General features: G+C 33.7%; 4 protein-coding genes across 8 annotated transcripts in view; 2 read left to right on the plus strand and 2 right to left on the minus strand.

The window, feature by feature from the left end:
• The window catches only part of LOC130985259 (uncharacterized), a 920,555-nt gene that overhangs the window by 71,536 nt on the left and 828,581 nt on the right, over nt 1–20,438 (plus strand). The gene's annotated exons all lie outside the window — the stretch shown is intronic.
• LOC130985322 (MADS-box transcription factor 23-like) lies at nt 8,252–9,240 on the minus strand. Its single transcript, XM_057908250.1, has one exon. The coding sequence runs from the start codon at nt 9,091–9,093 to the stop codon at nt 8,344–8,346; it is 750 nt and encodes a 249-aa protein (XP_057764233.1). The 5' UTR covers nt 9,094–9,240; the 3' UTR covers nt 8,252–8,343.
• LOC130985277 (tobamovirus multiplication protein 1-like) lies at nt 11,331–17,169 on the plus strand. Of its 2 annotated transcripts, XM_057908178.1 has the most exons (13): nt 11,404–11,843; nt 13,506–13,556; nt 14,229–14,262; nt 14,504–14,590; nt 14,686–14,737; nt 15,339–15,507; nt 15,592–15,687; nt 15,934–15,994; nt 16,115–16,179; nt 16,284–16,358; nt 16,443–16,518; nt 16,666–16,829; nt 16,932–17,169. In XM_057908178.1, the coding sequence occupies exons 1-13, from the start codon at nt 11,736–11,738 to the stop codon at nt 16,953–16,955; spliced, it is 1,062 nt and encodes a 353-aa protein (XP_057764161.1). In that variant the 5' UTR covers nt 11,404–11,735; the 3' UTR covers nt 16,956–17,169. The 2 variants fall into 2 exon arrangements, with proteins under 2 accessions (XP_057764160.1, XP_057764161.1); XM_057908177.1 differs by having other exon boundaries at nt 11,331–11,843; nt 16,666–17,169.
• Nucleotides 17,371–19,426, minus strand: LOC130985336 (mitochondrial ATP-independent inner membrane protease subunit 1a-like). 3 transcript variants are annotated; one of them, XM_057908270.1, is made up of 5 exons: nt 19,031–19,426; nt 18,724–18,951; nt 18,366–18,476; nt 18,064–18,125; nt 17,371–17,689 (listed from the first exon to the last, which is right to left on the minus strand). In XM_057908270.1, the coding sequence occupies exons 1-4, from the start codon at nt 19,148–19,150 to the stop codon at nt 18,078–18,080; spliced, it is 507 nt and encodes a 168-aa protein (XP_057764253.1). In that variant the 5' UTR covers nt 19,151–19,426; the 3' UTR covers nt 17,371–17,689; nt 18,064–18,077. The 3 variants fall into 3 exon arrangements, with proteins under 3 accessions (XP_057764253.1, XP_057764252.1, XP_057764254.1); XM_057908269.1 differs by having other exon boundaries at nt 17,371–17,757; nt 19,031–19,367; XM_057908271.1 differs by having other exon boundaries at nt 17,371–17,961; nt 19,031–19,367.

Genomic DNA, 20,438 nt, shown 5'->3' on the forward strand with positions numbered 1-20,438 from the left:
TTGATTTGGAAATTAGGACAATAACTTTCGGACTTGTAAAAATAGGACACTAATTATTTTTTAGAGTAAAATAGGACACTAATTAATAAGTGTTGCATCCGCAGGACATTTTTCAGCCAATTATCTGCTGAAAAATGTCCTATTTTTACGACGCTTATTAATTAGTGTCCTATTTTACTCTAAACAATAATTAGTGTCCTATTTTTACAAGTTCGAAAGTTATTGTCCTAATTTCCAAATCAATCTAAGTTACTGTCCTAAAAAATCCCCTGACTGTGGTGCAACTTATTTGATTATATTAATTAACCGATGACTTTTAGGCTTTTATAGCTTATATTATTAATTTATGGGACTAGTCCATCAAAGTCTTTGTTTTCGTTATATAACAGGAGTAAGAATAACAGTTAATTATTTTAGTGTTTTATATATTATACTCCCTCGATCCCATTTGCACAATTATTATGAAAAGTGAGACATTTGTAATGAGACGATGTTATTATACATCGAAGACTGTTTCCTTTGCCTTGGGTGGTAAGGCATCGATAATTAGTCAAGTAACACGAGACTACAACTGTCTTTTGTCGTGAGCATTAGGCAACTTTCGACCGTTGATCGCCATATTGCAGTTGCAGCCACAACGGCTAAAGCATCAAACAGTAGATATTTGCTGTGGGTTTTTAAATTAATTTTGATTTCTTTCTCGCCTTCCTACTTTACTTTTATTTTATTTTATCTCTCTTCCTTTTCTATTTCCAACTTTTGGAATCGCGACGTATTGCGCTGAATGATAATAACGGATTGTTTTACGAAAGAATTAATTCCCAGCTCAGTAAAGATATGCACATTGCACAATATAAAATTTGGGGTTATATTCGTAAATCTCAGTTCATAGGAGAGTATAGACCTAGGAAATAACTCCATATATGATATAGCTGTTGAAAAAATGATTTATGATGCCTTTTTTGCTTTTCTCATAATATAAACTTCATTCTCGATTTTTGGTATTTGTATTTTCATTTTCATTAACAACCTTCTCTCACACGTACACAGTGAATGACTGAAATTAAAAAAAAAAAAAAAATGATCAAAGGCCGTACGTGCATGCGCTAGCTTCTATATGAAGTGTCAATCAATTTTTTTTATTTTTTTTATAAAAAAATAAAATAAAAGATGTGTAGTTGAGTTTAAATAGACTTGACCTAATTATCAATACTGAATTTATAGAAAACAAAAATCGTGAACCATCGAACAAGTTCCCATCATGACAGCAGTGTTTGATATTTTGATAGTAAAGTGCACGACAAGTTTTTTAGCTTGATCATGAATTCTCCCAAACAGAAGTAGAAAATGAAAGATCAATCAACTGTTTCATAGTTGTGTTGAATATTCGGAGATGCTGCGATGAAATAGAACGCTAATTAAATCATACATCCACAAACAGAAGTTTCACAACGGAGATTGAATCACAGTAGAAATCATGTTATGCTGGAAGAATATATCAGTAGATAGCAGCTGAAGTTAGCCTTTAAACATAAGTATATAAATCTAGGAAGAAGAGAAAGCAGGAAAAGGGAAAAAAAAAAAACACATAATCAGCGGCAATAAACATCAACATCAGATCAAATTAATTTTTGAAAAAAAACGCAGCAAATCCTTCGGTCAGTTAGCATGCACTAAAAACTCATCCCCAAAAACCATGTGCTTGTGCGTCGATTCGATTTGATCATCAACAAAAAAAGTTTGAAATCAGAAATGGCATCCGCAGCAGAGGAAGAAGAAGCAGAGCGCGGAGACCAAACACACGGCCTCGAAGACGGAGACGACTTTGAAAAGGACATCATCGATGAACCAGAGGTGCAAATTGAACCTCTTCTTCCACCGCAATCCGGCGGAGCTCTTCAGCTTCCACCGCCACGCGCTGCCGCTGCCGCCGCCGCCGGAGCCGCTCCCGGTCTCGCTCTCGCTCCCCTTCTTGTTCAGTCTCTTGAAGAAGAGCGAGAAACTCGAGGTCGAACTCGGCTTTTTCTCCATGGCTCGGTGCCTCCGCCGATCTGACTGAGGAGTTGGTTACGAGGAGTTTTGGTTTTTGTAGTATTTGGGTTTGAGAGATGCTGTGAGAAGTGGGAATTAATAGAGGGAAGAAGAATAACGGGCGTCATCAGGGGGTATTTTGGGAATTTCATGGGGTTTATGTGGGGCCCCTGAGACTGCGAGTGGGGTTCGGGGCTTGTATTTAACGGTTCCGCGTTTTCGTGGGTTGATGTCGTGCAATTGTTGGACGCAAAAGAAAAGGATGGTTCTACTATGACCACGCTGTTTACGCTACTTCCACTCCTAAATGTTTCTTTCCATTTTTTTTAATAGCAATATAATTATAAATGAGAATAAATATGGGTAGGGCTATAAACAAACCAACCCGCTCGCGAACTATTCGGAGCTCGGTTCGAAAAAAGCTCGTTCAAGTTCGTTTAGAGAAGCTCGATAAATAAATAAATCAAACTTGAGCTTAGTATTATTCGGCTCGTTAGCTCGTGAACATGTTCGTCAAGTGATTCAGCTTGAAAAATATAAATTATTAGTAGATACAATTTATATTTATCCACTAAAATTAATTATAATTGTAATAAATCTCTAATTAATTTTGTTTGTTATAAGAAAATAATTAATATATTTAATATTTTGAATAAAATAATTTATTTTTAAAATAAAATAATCAATATTTTGAATATAAATATAAATTTAGAAAGTTCGTATAGGCTCGTGAGCCTCAAAGTATTCGGTAATTAAAGATCGGGATTCGATTCGATACTAAACAAACAAAACTTGAGCACATCACTATTCGGTTCAGCCCGATTCAATTACACCCCTAAATATGGGGCGTTACTGAAAAATGTATTATACGATGATGGACACAATTTGAAATCCTGCGAATCTTCTTTTCTTTTTAATGCAAAAATGCACAATAAAAATAACCAGATTTCTTCATAATTAAAATTTTGGATTCAGAACGACGATTCTCCAATCAATAGATCGGGAATTCGAATCACCTAGAGAGTTAGAGTGTGAGCATGTTTTTCGTTTTTTTGGTTTATAACAAAAAAAATTAAAAGAAAAAAAAAATTGGATTCGGAGCGCCTAAAAAAAAGGATTCGGAATATCTTAAGCACGAATTCTAACATTGTCATGTAAACGTGTTTTTCAATTGATAATAACGTAACATCTTTTCATAATTATATATATATATATATATATATATATATATATATATATATATATATATATATATAGGAGCATGTATGCAATTCTAGTATCATAATAATATTTTGTTTATATTGGTGGTCTAGTTCGTACTTCCTAATCGACAGGTTCAAATTAAATAAACATTTTATATAAGCCGACTTAATTAATATTTACGCACAAATAACTTTATATATGTTTAGAAAAATACAATAAACGAAAAAAAAAAAATACTCCAAAAGAGGTGTATTTTGCTAACACGATAATGATAGGTGCCCATTTCATTTGATCGATTGTGAAATTGTTGAGCAATTGATTTTTTCATGCATATTTGCACATAAAATTTAGGTCAATCGTTACATTTGGTTTGAGCTCAATTACGTTAGTCATATTTGTCAACCTACCACTTTGAACAACATATGGAGCTTGCAAGAAATAAAATAACTTTTGAGATTTGGAAAGTTTTATGAATTTGTATTGTTGGAATATTTGGAATCATAGAAATGGGGTGGTATTTAGGACGGCAAGTTGTGGGGATTCGATAGAGATAATCAAAATAAGGTTTTGATTTTGAATTTCAAATTTAACTCCTAGCAAGACTTGTCTAATTAGATTTTTTGCATTTTAATTGTATCTCGATTTTTGGGTTGCACCTATCGTACGCAGGCTTGTTGGAGTAATTTTACTTACATAGAATAAATTAATAAACACATTTTTTTTTCTTCAACTGAATAAGAGCCTCACTAGTCTCTCTTTAAATCATGAAATGTATGTTAAACGGAATCTTATTTCTGTCGTAAAAGAAAAGCACTTTCGAAATATTCATTTGAGATTGAAACTCTGTGGTAGTAAAAGAGAAAGGTCAAAAGTGACAAATAATTAAATGATAGAGCGAATATTTTTCTTTACTTTTGAAACGATATTCCTTCAAAGCTGGAGCACCTCAACGTTACTATCACACCTCTTCTTTTTCGTTGTATTTTTCTGATTTATTGCTGGCCATACGAATTAATCAGATATGCTATATATATTTTGATACTATTTTAATTTCTTGCCATACTACTAATATTTTCGAAGGTAATACTTTTGGTCCGTTAAATTTTTGAAGTATATTCTATTAAGTTATGATGAATAACTTTTATTTACAAACAAAAATATATAACATCGCCTTATGAGATAAATTATTTGTTCTTATAATTCGATTTTTACAAGTGGTTGCAATATAATAAGACTATGACATATTGTGATTTTTACCTAACAACTGCATTTGTATATTGCTTTGTTGTCACACTTTATGCTAGCATTTAATTAGAATTTGCCCAAATTCTTGCTGGCCAGCCAATGCCTACAAGGCACATTTTTTATCTAGCAAACTACCCCCTAACTCACATCTGTCGCCAATAATGTTTATTCTATCGTTCTAATTTAAGTAGTCGAACATCTTTTCTGTTCCAAAAAAAAAAAAGTATAGTCGAATATCTTTTATTATTCTTAATCTTGAATTTAGTAGTATTTCATATATCCACTACCGTGCACTATTATAGTTATAATACATAACTATATAGTAAAATTGAAAATGAACAATCAAGTAAATGTGTACTATCAATGCGAAAATAATTTGAGTATATAATTTAGATAAATAGTAGTTGTATTTGTGGTACACATTATAAAATCATAATGAAACAACACAAAAATATAAATGATTCATTCAAACATCATTGGCTTTGTTTTCTTCTTTTTTAGAGTTCACAAAAAAAAAGAGTTTGGTTCCACTTCAGTAAACACGAACAAAATACTCGAGTTATGAAACAAATAGGTGCAATAAATGAGTTGGGCTTACACCATGCATGGTCTGCCAAATCTACATAGGTTCAGTCGAGGAGGCCTAACTTAGGCAGCAAAGTTGATGTACCAAAAATTCTCTCTTTTAAGAGGTCATTGATTCATGTCCCACCGCGACGTGTGAGTTATATTTTATTTGGATATTGAATTGTAATGAATTCGTTTGAATATTTTGTCTAATTTGTAATAGCATGATCGCTCTTAATTTGTTAATATATATAGTATACGATTCTATGACAAAATGTGTCTAAAAGAAATAAAATAAAAAAATCTATATATATTAGACCGTTGAAATTAAATTCTATTGAAATGGATCAGTATAAGTTTTAAGTTCTATTGTAATTGAGTTAATTAATCAGCAACTTTTGGTTGGACTGGTTTTCGAACTTAAATTTAGATTGCAATTAGACCATTTAACTTCTATATATATATATATATATATATATATATATATATATATATATTCAATTCATCCTTAAAATATTGTTCAAAATTTTATTTTTTTATATTTTATAGAAATATTGTTCAAATGTTAATAGTTGGATTAGTGACTCTCAACTAATTAAGACTGTGAACGAGCCCCTCAAGCTACTCGGATCTCGGCCCAATAGAAATTTGCTTGAGCTTATCTCATTTCATATATAAATGGAGTACTCAAAGTTGAAGGGCACACTATACTTTATAACTAGCTAGACTTATATATACTGATATACATGTATAATAGTAATTTTTCTTTACCATAAAAGTTGCATCAATTCATTAAATTACTGCAATCATAATGACGTGATCACAAATCTATAATACTTTCAGTTTAGGAAATAATTAGTTTAGATTTTTTTTCCCCGAAACTTTCCTTACACAATTAATTAAATATCTTGCGCACATGCAAGCATGATCCAAATCTATTAATAATTGTTTGAGTGCATATAATTCAAGAGAGTTCAGTTTAAGATTAATGATGATCGTTATACAATTCTTACACACACACAAAAACCTGAATTATCCATAACATTTTTTTTAGCATATAATTATCAACAACATTTTTTTAGTACAATACTTCGTGTCTCGATTTTATAGTCTCAATCACGCAATTCCAAAAACCTTACTTCAAAGTCGGAGAAACAGAAGCATATACTTTAACAATTGATCATGAATTCAATGGAAAATCTGTTATTAGCATTGAAATGTTAGAAAACGGAAATCAATACCGTTATGAACATGTATATATATGTATATTCACGTAAAACGTAAATGATCAGTTGGACTTACGCCAAATTTGTGAAATTTACATGGACCCATCTATAGCATATAAACGATTTTGAAATGGATTAGTGCAGGACTAGATTATAAGTTTTAGATTCTATTTATTCAATTAAGTTTTTTTTATTGAATGAAAGGTGAAATCACATATCAATACAATTGAGTTTTCATTTCCTAATATCTATATTGAACATTCTGATCTGCAAATATGCTGCTTAGTTCATCTTTCAACATAGCTGTTTCAATCTTTAAGTTTAGAAAGTGCAAGTTCTTGAGATTTTCATGCCTTTGACTTGGTTTGATTGGTTTTGGATATTTCAAGAATCAGTTGTTCACTGATCCATGAATCTTGAGCTTCATTTTGATTAAGGAATGTAAAAAGTCAAATTGGAATCAGAGATAGCTTCAAAATAAAATCAAAACAAAACGATTCTTCATCATTTTTATACTAAGCTAGCAATGATCTTGATCATCAAATAGAATTCTAGTTGATTAATCTTGAGCTTCATTTTGATTATTTCTAGAATTGAATTTCAGCAAATAGAATACTCAAAGTTTAAGACCGGACATGATTAACTGCATGAGACAAAATATTAAATAATTTTATAAACTAAATAAACTTATAATTAAGTTAATGTTTTTCTTATATTTATGCATTACTTGATTGTTAGAAGTTAGCAATGAACTTATTTATACTAACAAATGGTCGATTGATCATTCAACCGTTGGGGGCTGGTGAGGGAGTACTGAAGTCTGAAGCCTCCCATTTTTTTTTTTTTTTTAAGAAATAAGAGGAGAGAGACAACATAGTTTCTATTTTTTATGATATATAGTTTGTTCAATTTTCTTTATTTTTTTCACCCTTCTCTCTCTTAGTTAATTTAGAAGATGTAGTGATGTTTTTTGAATAATAAGTAAAAGTTACTCTTTCTATACTTTCGAAATTAATACTTTTCAATGAATAAATGAAAATGGAACTATTTACTATAACAGTCCAATTTTTTTTTAACTAGTACTAGTAGACTACCGGATAACGGACCCCATGTAAGTACCTTCAGACCCCATACTTTAATTGTCTCATTGAGTCGGATAATCCAGCACTGGTTTTAGGTCACACTAGCTAGGGTTTTGCAGGCATAATAGTGCAATTTTCTATATAGAATAAAGTTGCTTCAATTCATTAAATTCTTGCAATCTTGAGGACGTGATCACAAATCTAAAACAATATATTGGTATCGTTTATACTTTCAGTTTAGGAAATAATTAGCTAGCTTAGATTATGTAAAGATTTTTTCGAAACCTTCCTTAATTAATAGAAAAATCTTGAAACTTGCCTTACATCTTCCAGATAACACAATTTGAGTGCATATGGATTAACTAAAGAGAATTCAGTTTAAGATTAATGATCCCATCATACAATTCTAAATTCTTACACAAAAAACTGAATCATGCATCCACAACATTGTAATTTATTACTCCCTCTCCGTCCCACCGAACTTGAGTCGTATTCCTTTTCGAGCTGTTCCGCCGAGCTTGAGTCATTTCCTTTTTTAGCAAAAATTAGACAATTTAAACACTAATTTACAAAACTAATTGCACCCCTTATTACCTTCTCTCCTACTTTATCACTTTTATAAAGTACACTTAAAACACTAATCTACAACTTCTTAATTTCTGTGGCCAAAAGAAACGCCTCAAGCTCAGCGGGACGGAGGGAGTACAATATTTTGTGCATGTCATATGGTTGCGGAAAACCCTAATTCAATGTTTTGAATCAGTCACTTCCGAAAACCCTAATTCAATGTCGGAGAAACAAAAACATATGAACAAACTGCTCATGAATTCAACTGAAATATATTAAATCTGTTATTAACATGCATCAAAACATCAGAAAAACGGAAATTAATACTACTATGAACATCAGAAATGTATATTCACATAAAAAAACCCCCTAATTCTCCAGCAATGTATTCAAATAAGTAAAACCCTAATCCTCGAATCCACTCAAAAATCTGATAGGTGGAAGTAAATATCATCATCACCATTGCTTGGCGCTGTGATCGGAGCGTGCATATTGGGGTGGAAATAGATAAGATCATCTTCATCACCCCCATTGTTTGCTGCTGCGATCGGAGCATGCATCAATGGCGGAGTAGAGTTTTTCATCATCAATTTCTGAAACTCCTCCACTCTCTCCGCAACCTTGTCTCCGAAATCCTCCAACGCCTTGAGGAATTCCTCCAGTTCGTGCAGTTCCATGCCCTCGTGGGGCCGCTCCCACCAGAATCCGCCCGTGATCTCCTTCTCCGCCGCTCTCCTCCTCTCCATCTCCAGCATTTTCACGGCCTCCTCGCACTTGATTCTGCCGTCGTCGGCGCGGCGGAGGGCGATCTGCGGCGGACCCGCGGCCGCCGGCGAGGGGGAAACGCGGTCGATCAGAGCTCCGACGGAGGGGTGGCCGAATGCGAAGAGCTTGTCGGCGGGAGACTGCACCAGAATCGCGACCTCCGCACCGCAGAGGACGGCGAGCTCGCTGGCTTTGCGGAAGAGGCCGCCGCGGCGCTTGCTGAATGCGACTTGCAGGCTCGTTTTTTTCTCGATTTTTTTTATCTCGATTTTCCTTCGCCCCATAGTTTTCTTCCCGTTGTTGGGTTTCTCCATCGCTCTCGAAAAAACGAAAAGGAAATTAAAATTATGCAGAAACTGAAAAATATTACTTCTTTGATTGTGCTCTAAAACAACATACCTTACCATATATATATAAGTGAAGCGTTCAAGAATCAAGATCAAGATTTTCGTAATTAATGAGCTCTCTTTTCTTTACTTTTCTTTCCTTTTTGTGTGTGTGTGTGTGTTTGTTTGGAGGTGTTGTATTGGTGCAGAACAAGAGAGAGCAAATCACAATCCAAAACGTTAAAAATGCACCCAAAAAATTAAAATAAATAAACCGATCGAAATAATATGCATGTGATCTGTGTCACCTGTGGTGATTGGAGCTAGAGTTTAATTTGAAGGAAGAAGCTTTTTTCCCCTATTATATATAGTTAAAATAATGATAAAGTTAATTAACAATGAAAGAAGTCAAACAAGTAATTAATCCACGAAAAAAGTAGTTCGGACAATAATTACCACACCTTAATTAACAAGTTATTAACAAAAGATTTTAAAATATAGAATGTGAATTAAAAGTTAAATACATTTAATTAATATTAGGGTTATTGACATATCAATATATCAACTTTGGACCAATTTTGGTTTTAATATGAACTTTAAAAAGTGTAAAAAAATACACCAACTTATTGATTGCTAGTAGTTTTGACATGAATTTTAATTTCGGCCAAATTAATTAAAGCTTGATGTTGAAAAATCGGATTGCAGTAATTTTAACACGAATTCGAATTGTCAGCTTATATTAAATTGTAAGACATTTATTTTGATTCGTCTCGAATTGTATCTATGAAAGCAAATAGAACCATGGTAAAATTACTACAATCAATAAGGTGATGTATTTTTTTTGACACTTTTTAAAATTTATTTTAAAAACAAAAGTGATCGATCTTCCAATACTTTCAGTTAAGTCATGGGTTGCATAGAAATAACAAATGCCCGAAATGCATTTTTCGATAAAGAATAGTGTATTTAATTTTCTCAATCTAAAAGTTGATGAAACATTGAAAATTAAGGTTAATTCAAAAATATGTAGACTAAGCTCGTGAAGTTTTAAGTAATTAACCCAAATATAAAATTACACGCAATAATTTATAAAAACTAAAAAAAATAGATTTTAAAATATGATATATATACATACGTACATGCACATAAATTTTATGTACTTACCCTCATTATAAATTTATAATCTACATAAAACTTAAAGCACGTTTAGTACTTAATTAAAATACCAACAAGAGGGAAATTTTGGGGGATTAAAATTACTAGACAATATATCTTAGTGATAGAGACCTTCATCACGAGCTTCATATTTCTGCCGTCCCCGAGTTTCTGGACCATATATATACTTACAAAATCAAACAAAATAGTAGTTTCGAGTCTCAAAAAAATATTACTAGTATTTAAAAATCCATACTATTTATGTGATAAATTCAATTTGCCCGATCTCAATTAGAATTAAATGCACGATTTCATCCCCAAAATTTACCATCTCAACTCTCAAGTGTCATTATTATTATTATTATTATTATTATTATTATTATTATTATTATTATTATTATTATTATTATTATTATTATTATTATTATTATTATTATTATTATTATTATTATTATTATTATTATTATTATTATTATTATTATTATTATTATTATTATTATTGTTGTTGTTGTTGTTGTTGTTGTTGTTTTTTGCTAATAAATCATTAATTTTGTAACGATCTTGATTCTTGATATATTTTACACATTATTTGTGGCAACAAGTGTAGACTTGTATTAGTTGTATATAGACACTCTGTGATTTATTGGAGATGGAAAAATGATACTCTCTTCGTCTCATGAAGCATGACTCAATTTTAATTTTCTTTTTGGTTTGTCCCATGAAGTTTGACATGTTTTTAAAAATGACAAAAAAATTATCTTTTATTCACCTTTTCATTTTTTTCACATATTTAACACACAAAATACTAATTTTTTAATTGTTGTGCTAAAAAGAACTGGGTCTCATGGGACTGATGGAGTATGTTGTGATCTTTTTTCCACCCAACATTCAAGTACATAACAAAGTCACGACACATAATTTTTTCAATAATTGAATACTAATGTGTTTATTTTATTATTAATCGATAAATTTTGTCACTTTTATAACAATTTGTAAAACATATTTAATATTAAAATTAAGTCAAAGTTGATGAATGTTGTAGTTATTATTATTATTATTATTATTATTATTAGAAGTAAAATCTTCGAAAATATATTTTCAACTCCTGTTAACGAGGAAAGATTTAACGAAAAAAAATACTGCCTCAAGACTGAAAGACCACGCGCTGCTCTTTCCTTTGGTCAAGTCTAGATACACACAGAATATATATATATATATATATATAGAGAGAGAGAGAGAGAGACTGATTTAGAGAGAGAGGGGGATATACACATAGATATATAAAGAGAAAGGGTGGTGGGGGTGAAGGGAATCCCCACAGCCCTTGTAGTAGATCTGTTGAGAGCAGCGATATTCGAAGATACCATCCAAAAATTCTAAAGAGGAAAAAATATATCCCTTTGAGATACTTGCGCCACCACCGTACTTTCTTAGTTATCAACGAGGAGGATTAACAATTAATTCTTCTTATATGTAAAACTCGTCCGCACAATCACTTACCTTTTCGGAGAGAGACAACTTTGTATTTGTATGGTTTCAGAGGAAGTGAGGAAAGTAATAAGTTTACAATGTTGGAATTGAGAGCGGGGAGGAGGTGCTACTCCGACGCGGTGGAGGGAGTGAATGTGGGACTGGCTTGTGTTGATGCGGTGATTGCATTTCTTGCTCTCTATAAGGTAAGCTCTTGTTGCTCTTTTATTTATTTATTTATTTAGAATTGTATATTGGGAGTGGTATTGTGTGATTATTTGTTTGGAAATTGGATTATTGGGTGTCTGATTTCTCTTGATTATATTGAATGTTTGGGGGAGGTTCACAGGCTTCTCTTCTACGTGGTTGTTTGAATTTTATGCTGCTTTCGAGCATCTGTGGGGTTTTTCACATTCATCATTGTTTTCTCGAGGGGATTGAGGTGGATGTGATGAATGGCAATTGGGCAAAAATCTCGAGCAATCATAACTACCAATTTGATTCTGAATGAATTTAAAATGCCTGAAGCATAGAGAGAATCGATGCCCTAGGCTGCCACAGCAGGAACTATCTGTCAGCATTTTCATATGTATGATAATGTGGAGGTTCTGAATTGAATTGTGAACTTTTTAATTTGAACTAACCAGGATTAATTCTTTGACCTAATTCATGATTTTGATGTTCATACCATGTTTGGAATATCTATCAAGGGGTGAAACATTGAAAAACTGGGGGGAAATATATTGATCATGGCTGGATTTGTAAAACCATTGTTATCTAAAACGTGAAGATTCTATCTCTAAAATCTGTCGTTTAGCGGTGTGTTCATGGCATGATACCTTCCAAAAGTAGCTTGAAGAATGTTTACATAGCTGTCAAAAGAACCTTCCCGGATTATCACAGCGAGTGCTGCCACAGCCTGTCTTTTGGTGTTTGGTGGCGCGTTTAGGGCGTAATACATGCCAAAATAGCCTGAGGAATATTTAGATAGCTGTCAAAGAACTTTCAGGATTACCTCGTGAGTGCTTAGTTGCTCGTAACGGATTAGTACCAAGGCAACAGATGTGCAATGCAATCACGCTATATTCGCCACCTTGTGATGTGGTGTTTGTTGTTGAGTGTCAGCATCACTGCTGGACACGTTCTTGGTGTCATCTGTTTTGGTCCTAACTTTTATTACACCTTTCGAGGATGATAGTTGTGCTGGTTCACACAATTCGCAATCACATTGAGTACACTCTGGACTTGATTGAACGATACCACATAGAGTGGTTTTATGGGATATTTTGAACATTTAAAATATTTTCATAGAAATATTTTCTAGCTATATTGTGCAACCATTGCAAGAAACCAGTGGAATCTAGACCTTTAACAAGAGGAAATCAGCATAATTTTTTTTTAACACTATGTTTCCTTATCCTCTGAACTTCTTAGTCATGCTATTTTTTTTTTCTTTTACTTTTCTTCCAGAAAGATGTGGTCTTTCTGCCTCATTGATTCTATATGCTCCTTATCTTGCTTGTCCTATATCGGGCTTCAGTATTGTGGTGTTTATAAGACATGCATCCCATTTTAAATAAAATGCTAATCCCAAAGCCTTTTTTATTAGAAAATCATGTCTTCCCAAAACCTTTAAACAAGTGAGTTTATTTTATGTAGCTTCTACTGAAATTGCTCAAGGCATTGGCTTAAAACTCCAAGAATGACATTCTCGCATGTGAACTTACTATTATTTGCTTTGCTTGTCCGCTTCATCAAATTGTAACTATGATAATGATTACACATGACCTCCTTTTATCCTGATTCTTTATGAAGTATTGGCTTTAGTTCTTACTTCTTTCATATGGGATTTTCCATAACTTTTCCAGTTGATTAGAATTCATTCAAGGAATACACAGCTTGGATGGACTCGCCAAAAGGTAAATACTTTTTGTATTTCTGTGATGCCCTTTAATTGGATTATATTCTTTTGATATCATGCAACATTTTTGCTGAATAAATGTGATAAAGTTGACATTAAATTTTGTCCCCTTGGGATGGCCTAGTGGTTAGGGTGGTTGCCTGTTGTCCAAGAGGTCACAGGTTCGAGTACTCTCGGCCACAATAACCACTAGGTGGGGTGTGTGTGTGGTTTGTATTATTTATAATGTAATTTCATCAAAAAAAAAAAAAAAAATGTGATAAAGTTGACATTAAATTTTGTGAGAGTTTTTGTATTTAGTGCATAACACTGAGTAATTCATGGCCTGTAATCCAGTTCTTCATGTTTAGTGCTTAATCTACGTTTTATTTTCAGTTGAACATATCTGAATCTGTTTTGTTATTTGATATCTAGATTACTATCTTGTTAGCAATTTTCTCTCATTTCATCATGATTATAATTCTTTAGTTGGTTGCTTCATACTATTTTTTGAGCCCACTCGAATTTGAGCGACTCAATACATAAAACTGGAGAATAATTGCATGACTTTCTTTTTAATTTACTTTTTCATTTCGAGATGTTAGAAATCGGTTGGGAAATGTATGTAACCATATGGGCTGGTATCTATTCAATTGATTCTGATCACTATTCCTTTTGACAATAATTTCAGGTCATTCATCTATTGATTGGGTCGTCCAATCTCGGTGAGGATTACTAATGTTCTGATAACAGGTTCTGATGAGGTCTTTTAGTTGATTAATTCAAAATGAGCCATACATGGCATGCAGCATGCTTGTAATCTTGTATTCTTGGCAGAGTATTCTTTTAATAACTTTTGGTAGTCCTTCTACAAGCATGTGCTGTTATACCAAAAAGGCTTTACACTATCAATGTTCGAGAAGCTTCCCATCATGGCATTAACAAAATTGAAATTTTCATTTTCAGGTTATTTCCTTTATTTTGTATTAAATCTGGTTGCTGCCTGTAAGGGTTGGATTTGCTGGTCGTATTCCTGTGGTTTTGTTATCATGGGTAGGAAAATCTTCCAGTCTGGTGTGATTATAGTTTTCTATATTCTCAATGATAGTATGGAAAAATACTTACCACAAAGATATTATTAATGGCAGCCTTCCCCAAAATTCTGTTTATTGCAGCATTTCTCCTGCTTTTGTCATTTTGGTAAGTTCTCTCTTATCTTGACAAATGTTGACTTATTTCTACTTATAAGTGATCCGCAATAAGATATTTTGCTACTTTTCGGTAATCGGTTTTATAGTGTGAAAAGTATTGGTAATCTGAAATTTCCCCCCTGTAATGGTATAATGCAGTTCAAAATTTAAAGCAACGTATCTGATTAAACATTCCATAATTTTGATACCCCTCTGCTTTCTGTACACCATCTTATAATATGTAATGGATATTATAAGAAGAAAAAAAATGTCTGAACTATCTGGTGGGCTTGAGAGTACTCTAGATAAAAGCAAATTGCTGCCATCTCATTTTCTTAACTCAACTCACTTTATTAACCATATCTTGCAATCCTTTTCTATAGTTTACCAGCTAAAAATTGCTGATGTCATGCAATACAACTGTAGAAACTTTAGATTGGAGGTTGCTTCACCATTTTGCAGTCTCCTTTGGTCATTTGTAACCTTTTATTGAGTACTCTATATAGTTTACCAATTACTTTGTTGGAATATCTATTTTGATGATTAAGCTAAAAGAAGTTAACCGTCTCACTTAGCTAAGATTGGCCTCATTTGGGTTTGATGGTTTGCAGGGTAGACCTCTGTCATCACCCAAATGATGAAGAAGAAGATGAAGGATATAACCCCCAAGAAGCTCTGCTTGAGAAGATGAACAAAACTAGTTCACAGACTAATGGACACCGAAGGTGTTGCACCTTCAGGTTAGCTCGTATTGGAAGCCGTCAAAAGATTGTGATTGTGGTAAAGAAGCAGCTTTCAATCATAGGTAATCGTTTTGGAATCTCTGTAATCTAAAATCTAACTTATCTAACAAATTTTGACCAGGTAACAGTTTTAGTTTTTGCAATAATGATTGCATCTGCGGTGCTGATATGGCTAGGGTTGGGAAGCAGTCCTATTGAGTCTGCAGTTGTTGCTCAGGCATGTAATCATGGTTCTTTTGTTTTATATCATCAAACTATTTTCTTTACACTCTGTTATATCGCTTCGTCTCCAGATCTTGTAGACTTGTTTGGTGTGGATTTTCTTGATGAGTTTCTGACTTTAAGAGGGCAACAGACAACTGACATATCAATTTGCTCTGTCACCCTGATTTGCTAATATAATACTTCTGCATCGAAACTTTCTAACGAAGACTGTCCAAGAAAGTTTAACACCTACTTGCAGGTATATGTAGATCTTATTGCTGTGGTTGTCCTTTTGCTTGGAGGAGCCTTGGCATGCTATGGTGAGCACGTAGACTTCTTCATTTGTTTCCTGATGTGGAAAGAAATGCATTTTGGTCTCTCTTCTACTAACACATCTCTGCAACTCTTCTTTCTATTCATCTAACACATTCGACATCCAGGAGTTGTATTATTCCTGAAAATGAAAAAAGTGAAATCTGAGCGGGCTTCGTCTGAAATGTGGAAGGTAGGTAGTATGTGATTCTGATGTCCAATCGCAATCACATCTCCATGTTGCATGTCTTGGCTTAATAATTTATTTGCACTTATGTGTCCTTCACTGCATCACAGGTTGCCGGTTTGGCTGTTGTTTCCGTTATTTGTTTTACATCAAGTGCCTCAGTTGCAATAGGTACACATATTCCTGTAAGTCCTTCTTGCCGGCTTATTAGTCGACATATCAACTTCCCTTTCCTGTATATTCCATGACCAACATTCTTCATGCTGCAGTTATTTTACGACTGGGATGAACGACACATGGATGCTGTCCGTACTTCATTTCTACTGATTTTGTATTATTTCATAGGTACATTAATTTAAAAACACCGAACCTCTAAACTGCGTTATTTTATGTATGATAAAGATCTAAATAACAATCTGCATCAAAGTCTGTTTACCATCATCCATTGCCCTGCTATGAAAGTAAATCTGTGTTTCCAATAACTGTTTCCAGGTTCATCAGTGCCTTCAGCAGTTGTTTTATTTCTGATGAGAGAATTGCCACCTCCCCTCATTACTAATACAAGGTGCGAAGAATCAAGAACGATAACATTCATACATGACGACTCAGCAACAGCAACTCAACGACAGAGCTGGTCTAGAGCAACCCAGAATCAGGTTCTAATGCTTATTATAGATGCATATAATAACGGGTCAATAGTTGATCCGTCTGTATTTTACTGCTCGTTACAAGTCTTAGTTTGAATGGGATGAATGCAGGTGTCGAGGGCAAGCCCCATATGAAGTCGCATGCTGGAACTCGACTGCGAAGCTTGGTTAGTAGTGGCATGAAGACCAAGAAAAGAAAAGAAACGGTTTAGAAGGCTCACTGAGGAGTATAGCCGCAAGGCTGCTTTGTGTGAGCCTTTTTAGTGTGGTAGCTTTGTCTCTCTTGTACATAGCACTACTATTCTCTAACTTATGCTCAAAATTCTATTTCATAAAACCTTTTTGATTAGTTTCTTTTTCATTTGGTGTATATTTGTGTTTCAAATTAGAGTTACACCAAAAACTACAAATGCGATGATCGATATCATAAGTGTCATTGTTGATGGGCAATACAAGTGAGACTCATGTAGATCAGTCCTTCACACATCACACATGATTTTTACACATTGTGTAAGAACCAAGAATTTATAGATCTACTCCAAATAAATGGTTGAGATTAAAATTTGTGTTTCACTTAGCCTTGATCAATAGACTTGATCTGCAAGTTCCAATCCATGTAAAGCAGATGGATACAAGATATTCTTGTTCCCAAAACTTATATATCCAAGAGATAAAAATCTCAAACTAAATGCAATCACAAAGGTGGTTTCCTCAGTTTCTTTCTCTTCCACCAAAATTCCCAAAGGGGACAAACACAATTTGTACACAGAAAAAGACCATTCAATTAGTGCTGCCTTCCATGGCTCCAAATAGCACACATCCTCTTCTCTTCTCCTCTCTTCTCCAACAGCATGTAAATTTTGATGATCCTAGAAATGAAGACACAAAGATGATAACACGGAACAAACTGCCACGCGCCTTTATTCGAGGCCTAGCTCTGAAGTGAAAAAGAATCACATTCAAGTAGACAGCACAAACTACCAGTAGTTTTTACATCATTAGTTTCAATAGCCCTAAGCTTTCACTATCAAAGATCATGCTTCGGTTACCAGTTCAACAAGAACGAATATCAGAGGTCGCACAATGCAGCTATCAAACTAGGAGAGCAATTTCATACTCCTTCATTCAGGTCTTTAAAAATCTATACCATAGACTGGTGTGAACAATAATAAGTTGAAGAACGCTTAAACAAAGTACGCGATTGAAGAAAGATTTAAGCAATAAAAGTGCTCCGGAAGTTTACCTTTCAAGACAAAGTCATACAATCTTGTTGCTAAGCAATCTGCAATCTGAAGGTGGCCACAACTGTAGAGAAACAAAGTAAGCAAATATGTAAAATATCCAAATTTCCATAACTGAAGCACACACATTCTTGATAAAAACTTCTGATCCAACTAAAATGCAAACATTTTCCAAAGAATCTACTCAAGTCCACCCTAAACTATTAAAGCTTTTTCACAAAATTGATTACAAGCCCTCCATCAATTGAAAGCCATAAGTTATGGCATAATCCAAAGCAAAAAAAAAAAAAGTTGAATAGCTCACCACAAGGAATAGTCTGCTGCATATAAGTGCGTAAGGAACTGCACCAAACTGCCTGGAATCTCTACTGTCGTGTGGATTATCCCCTTCCACCCAAACATGCCCCTTTGGTACCTGAAAACACCAAAATTTTCATTTTCTAGAATCTTCTGCACTCTGATATTGCTAACATATTTACAAAGAATAGTTTTTTTGAGACAATTTACAAAGAATAGTTACATAAACTAGTATATGAAATTCAATGGATAAAAATGCCCAAATATTCAACTTGATTTTTTTTCCGGTATAATTTACACAAATAAAGGATTTGTTGGCCAATTAAAAGAGGAAAAAAACGAAAGGAGGGAGTTTGGGTATTTACAACAAGAGTGTTGTTATGATGAGGGAGTTTGGGATCGGGCGCATAGGAAACGACGTCGCCGGCGACGGCCTTGATCCTCTTAATGACGATCTTGGTGGGCACTTCGGGGCTCCGGACGCTGACGATGTCGCCGGAGCGGAGCTTGCCGAGGCGGGTTGATATAGTCTCAGCCAAAGCGATGTTGTCGCGGTTGAGATTGAAGGTGGGGAGCATGCTGGGGCCGGTGAGCTGCAAGGGAATGCGAAGATGGATCAGGAAAAGTAGTAGGGTAGGGTGAGGTAGAAGAGGAGGATGCGGCGCCGCCTACATAATCGATGTTGCACAGGTATCTGCCGGTGACGTGGAGGAAGCAAAAGCCTTTCGCTACTCCTGCAGCTTTCGGCAGTGCTTCCTTCACTGACTCCTTCAGTATGAACCACATTCCCATCTCCTCTCTCTCTCTCTTCAATTTGCTGCGGCTTTTATGGCCCGAAAAAGAATTCTTACCTAAATATACGTTATTGGATGAGCACTAGTGTGATTTGAGGTGGCTCTTGAAGCTTGGACAGACAACAATGAAGATTGACGCGGGGGCGGCGGCGGCGGCGGCGCCTGGGACGAAAATACGAAACGAGAAAAGGGTGGTTTTCTTTTACTTAACCAATTCCTCAAGTCTATCAAATACACCCCATAAATTAACGGATGAATTCTCCGTCTCATAATTTAATTTATCTATTTTATAATTATTTATTGTAAAAATAAAAAATATTAATATTATATTATGAACTCTAATTAACATTTATCACTAAAAATCGAAATTTTAAAAAGTTATATACCCTAACTTTGAATTAATTAACCCAAATAATAAATTATTAATTCAAATAAATATAAAAAATAATTGTACACCCTAATTGGATAAGTGAATCCTTGTTAATTATCTTTTTATTATATTAAAGTATAATAAATTAATATATATATATATATATAATTAAAAATTATAACAAATTAAGGATGGTACACCCTAAATCGTGGGACAGAGAATTCCATCTGATAAACTAAGAAATACTTGAGTGGTGTTATAATTTAGTAATATTCTATTAATCACAAACTTATACTTTTAAAATTATAGTCATGCAGTGTAATTTTATTATAAATCTTACTCCTCTAAAGATTTTATTCTTCTATTAGCAATAGTTCACATATTTTCGTATATTCAATAGGCATTTTTACAAATTTTGTTCACAATAATTTCCTCAATAAAGTTGGTGTATTACATATTTACATTGTACTAGTTCTCAAAGTTTAGTTTTTAGCGGGAGTTTTAATTAAATTAGTCGTTTGCTAGTCTAGTAAAATGTATGTATGTCTTTTTTTTATCAATGAAGATTTGAATCTTGAAAGAGGATCGATCAGCACATGAAATTTCCCCCCTTTCAAGTTTCAACTTGGGAAATTTGACAAAGCTTCAATCTTGTAAGTATTGGGCCCTCTACCACATGTTCAAGCTTGAAGCTTTCAATTTGGTAATTTTGGAGTTAAATAGTTACAGGAGAAAGAGCTCAAGTTTACAATAATGTTACTTAGCAGAATATCACACTCACAGCTACAATATTCTCTATAAGCAAGAATTTCCCCAAATAAGGCCATTCATTCAAAGACATATTGAGGGTCTGTGAGATTTTTTACAATGATGAATGAAGATTTTTGATTCATGAAAACATAGATGTTGCAGTTTA

Source organism: Salvia miltiorrhiza, chromosome 5 (assembly GCF_028751815.1).
Source record: "Salvia miltiorrhiza cultivar Shanhuang (shh) chromosome 5, IMPLAD_Smil_shh, whole genome shotgun sequence".
Lineage (NCBI taxonomy): Eukaryota > Viridiplantae > Streptophyta > Magnoliopsida > Lamiales > Lamiaceae > Salvia > Salvia miltiorrhiza.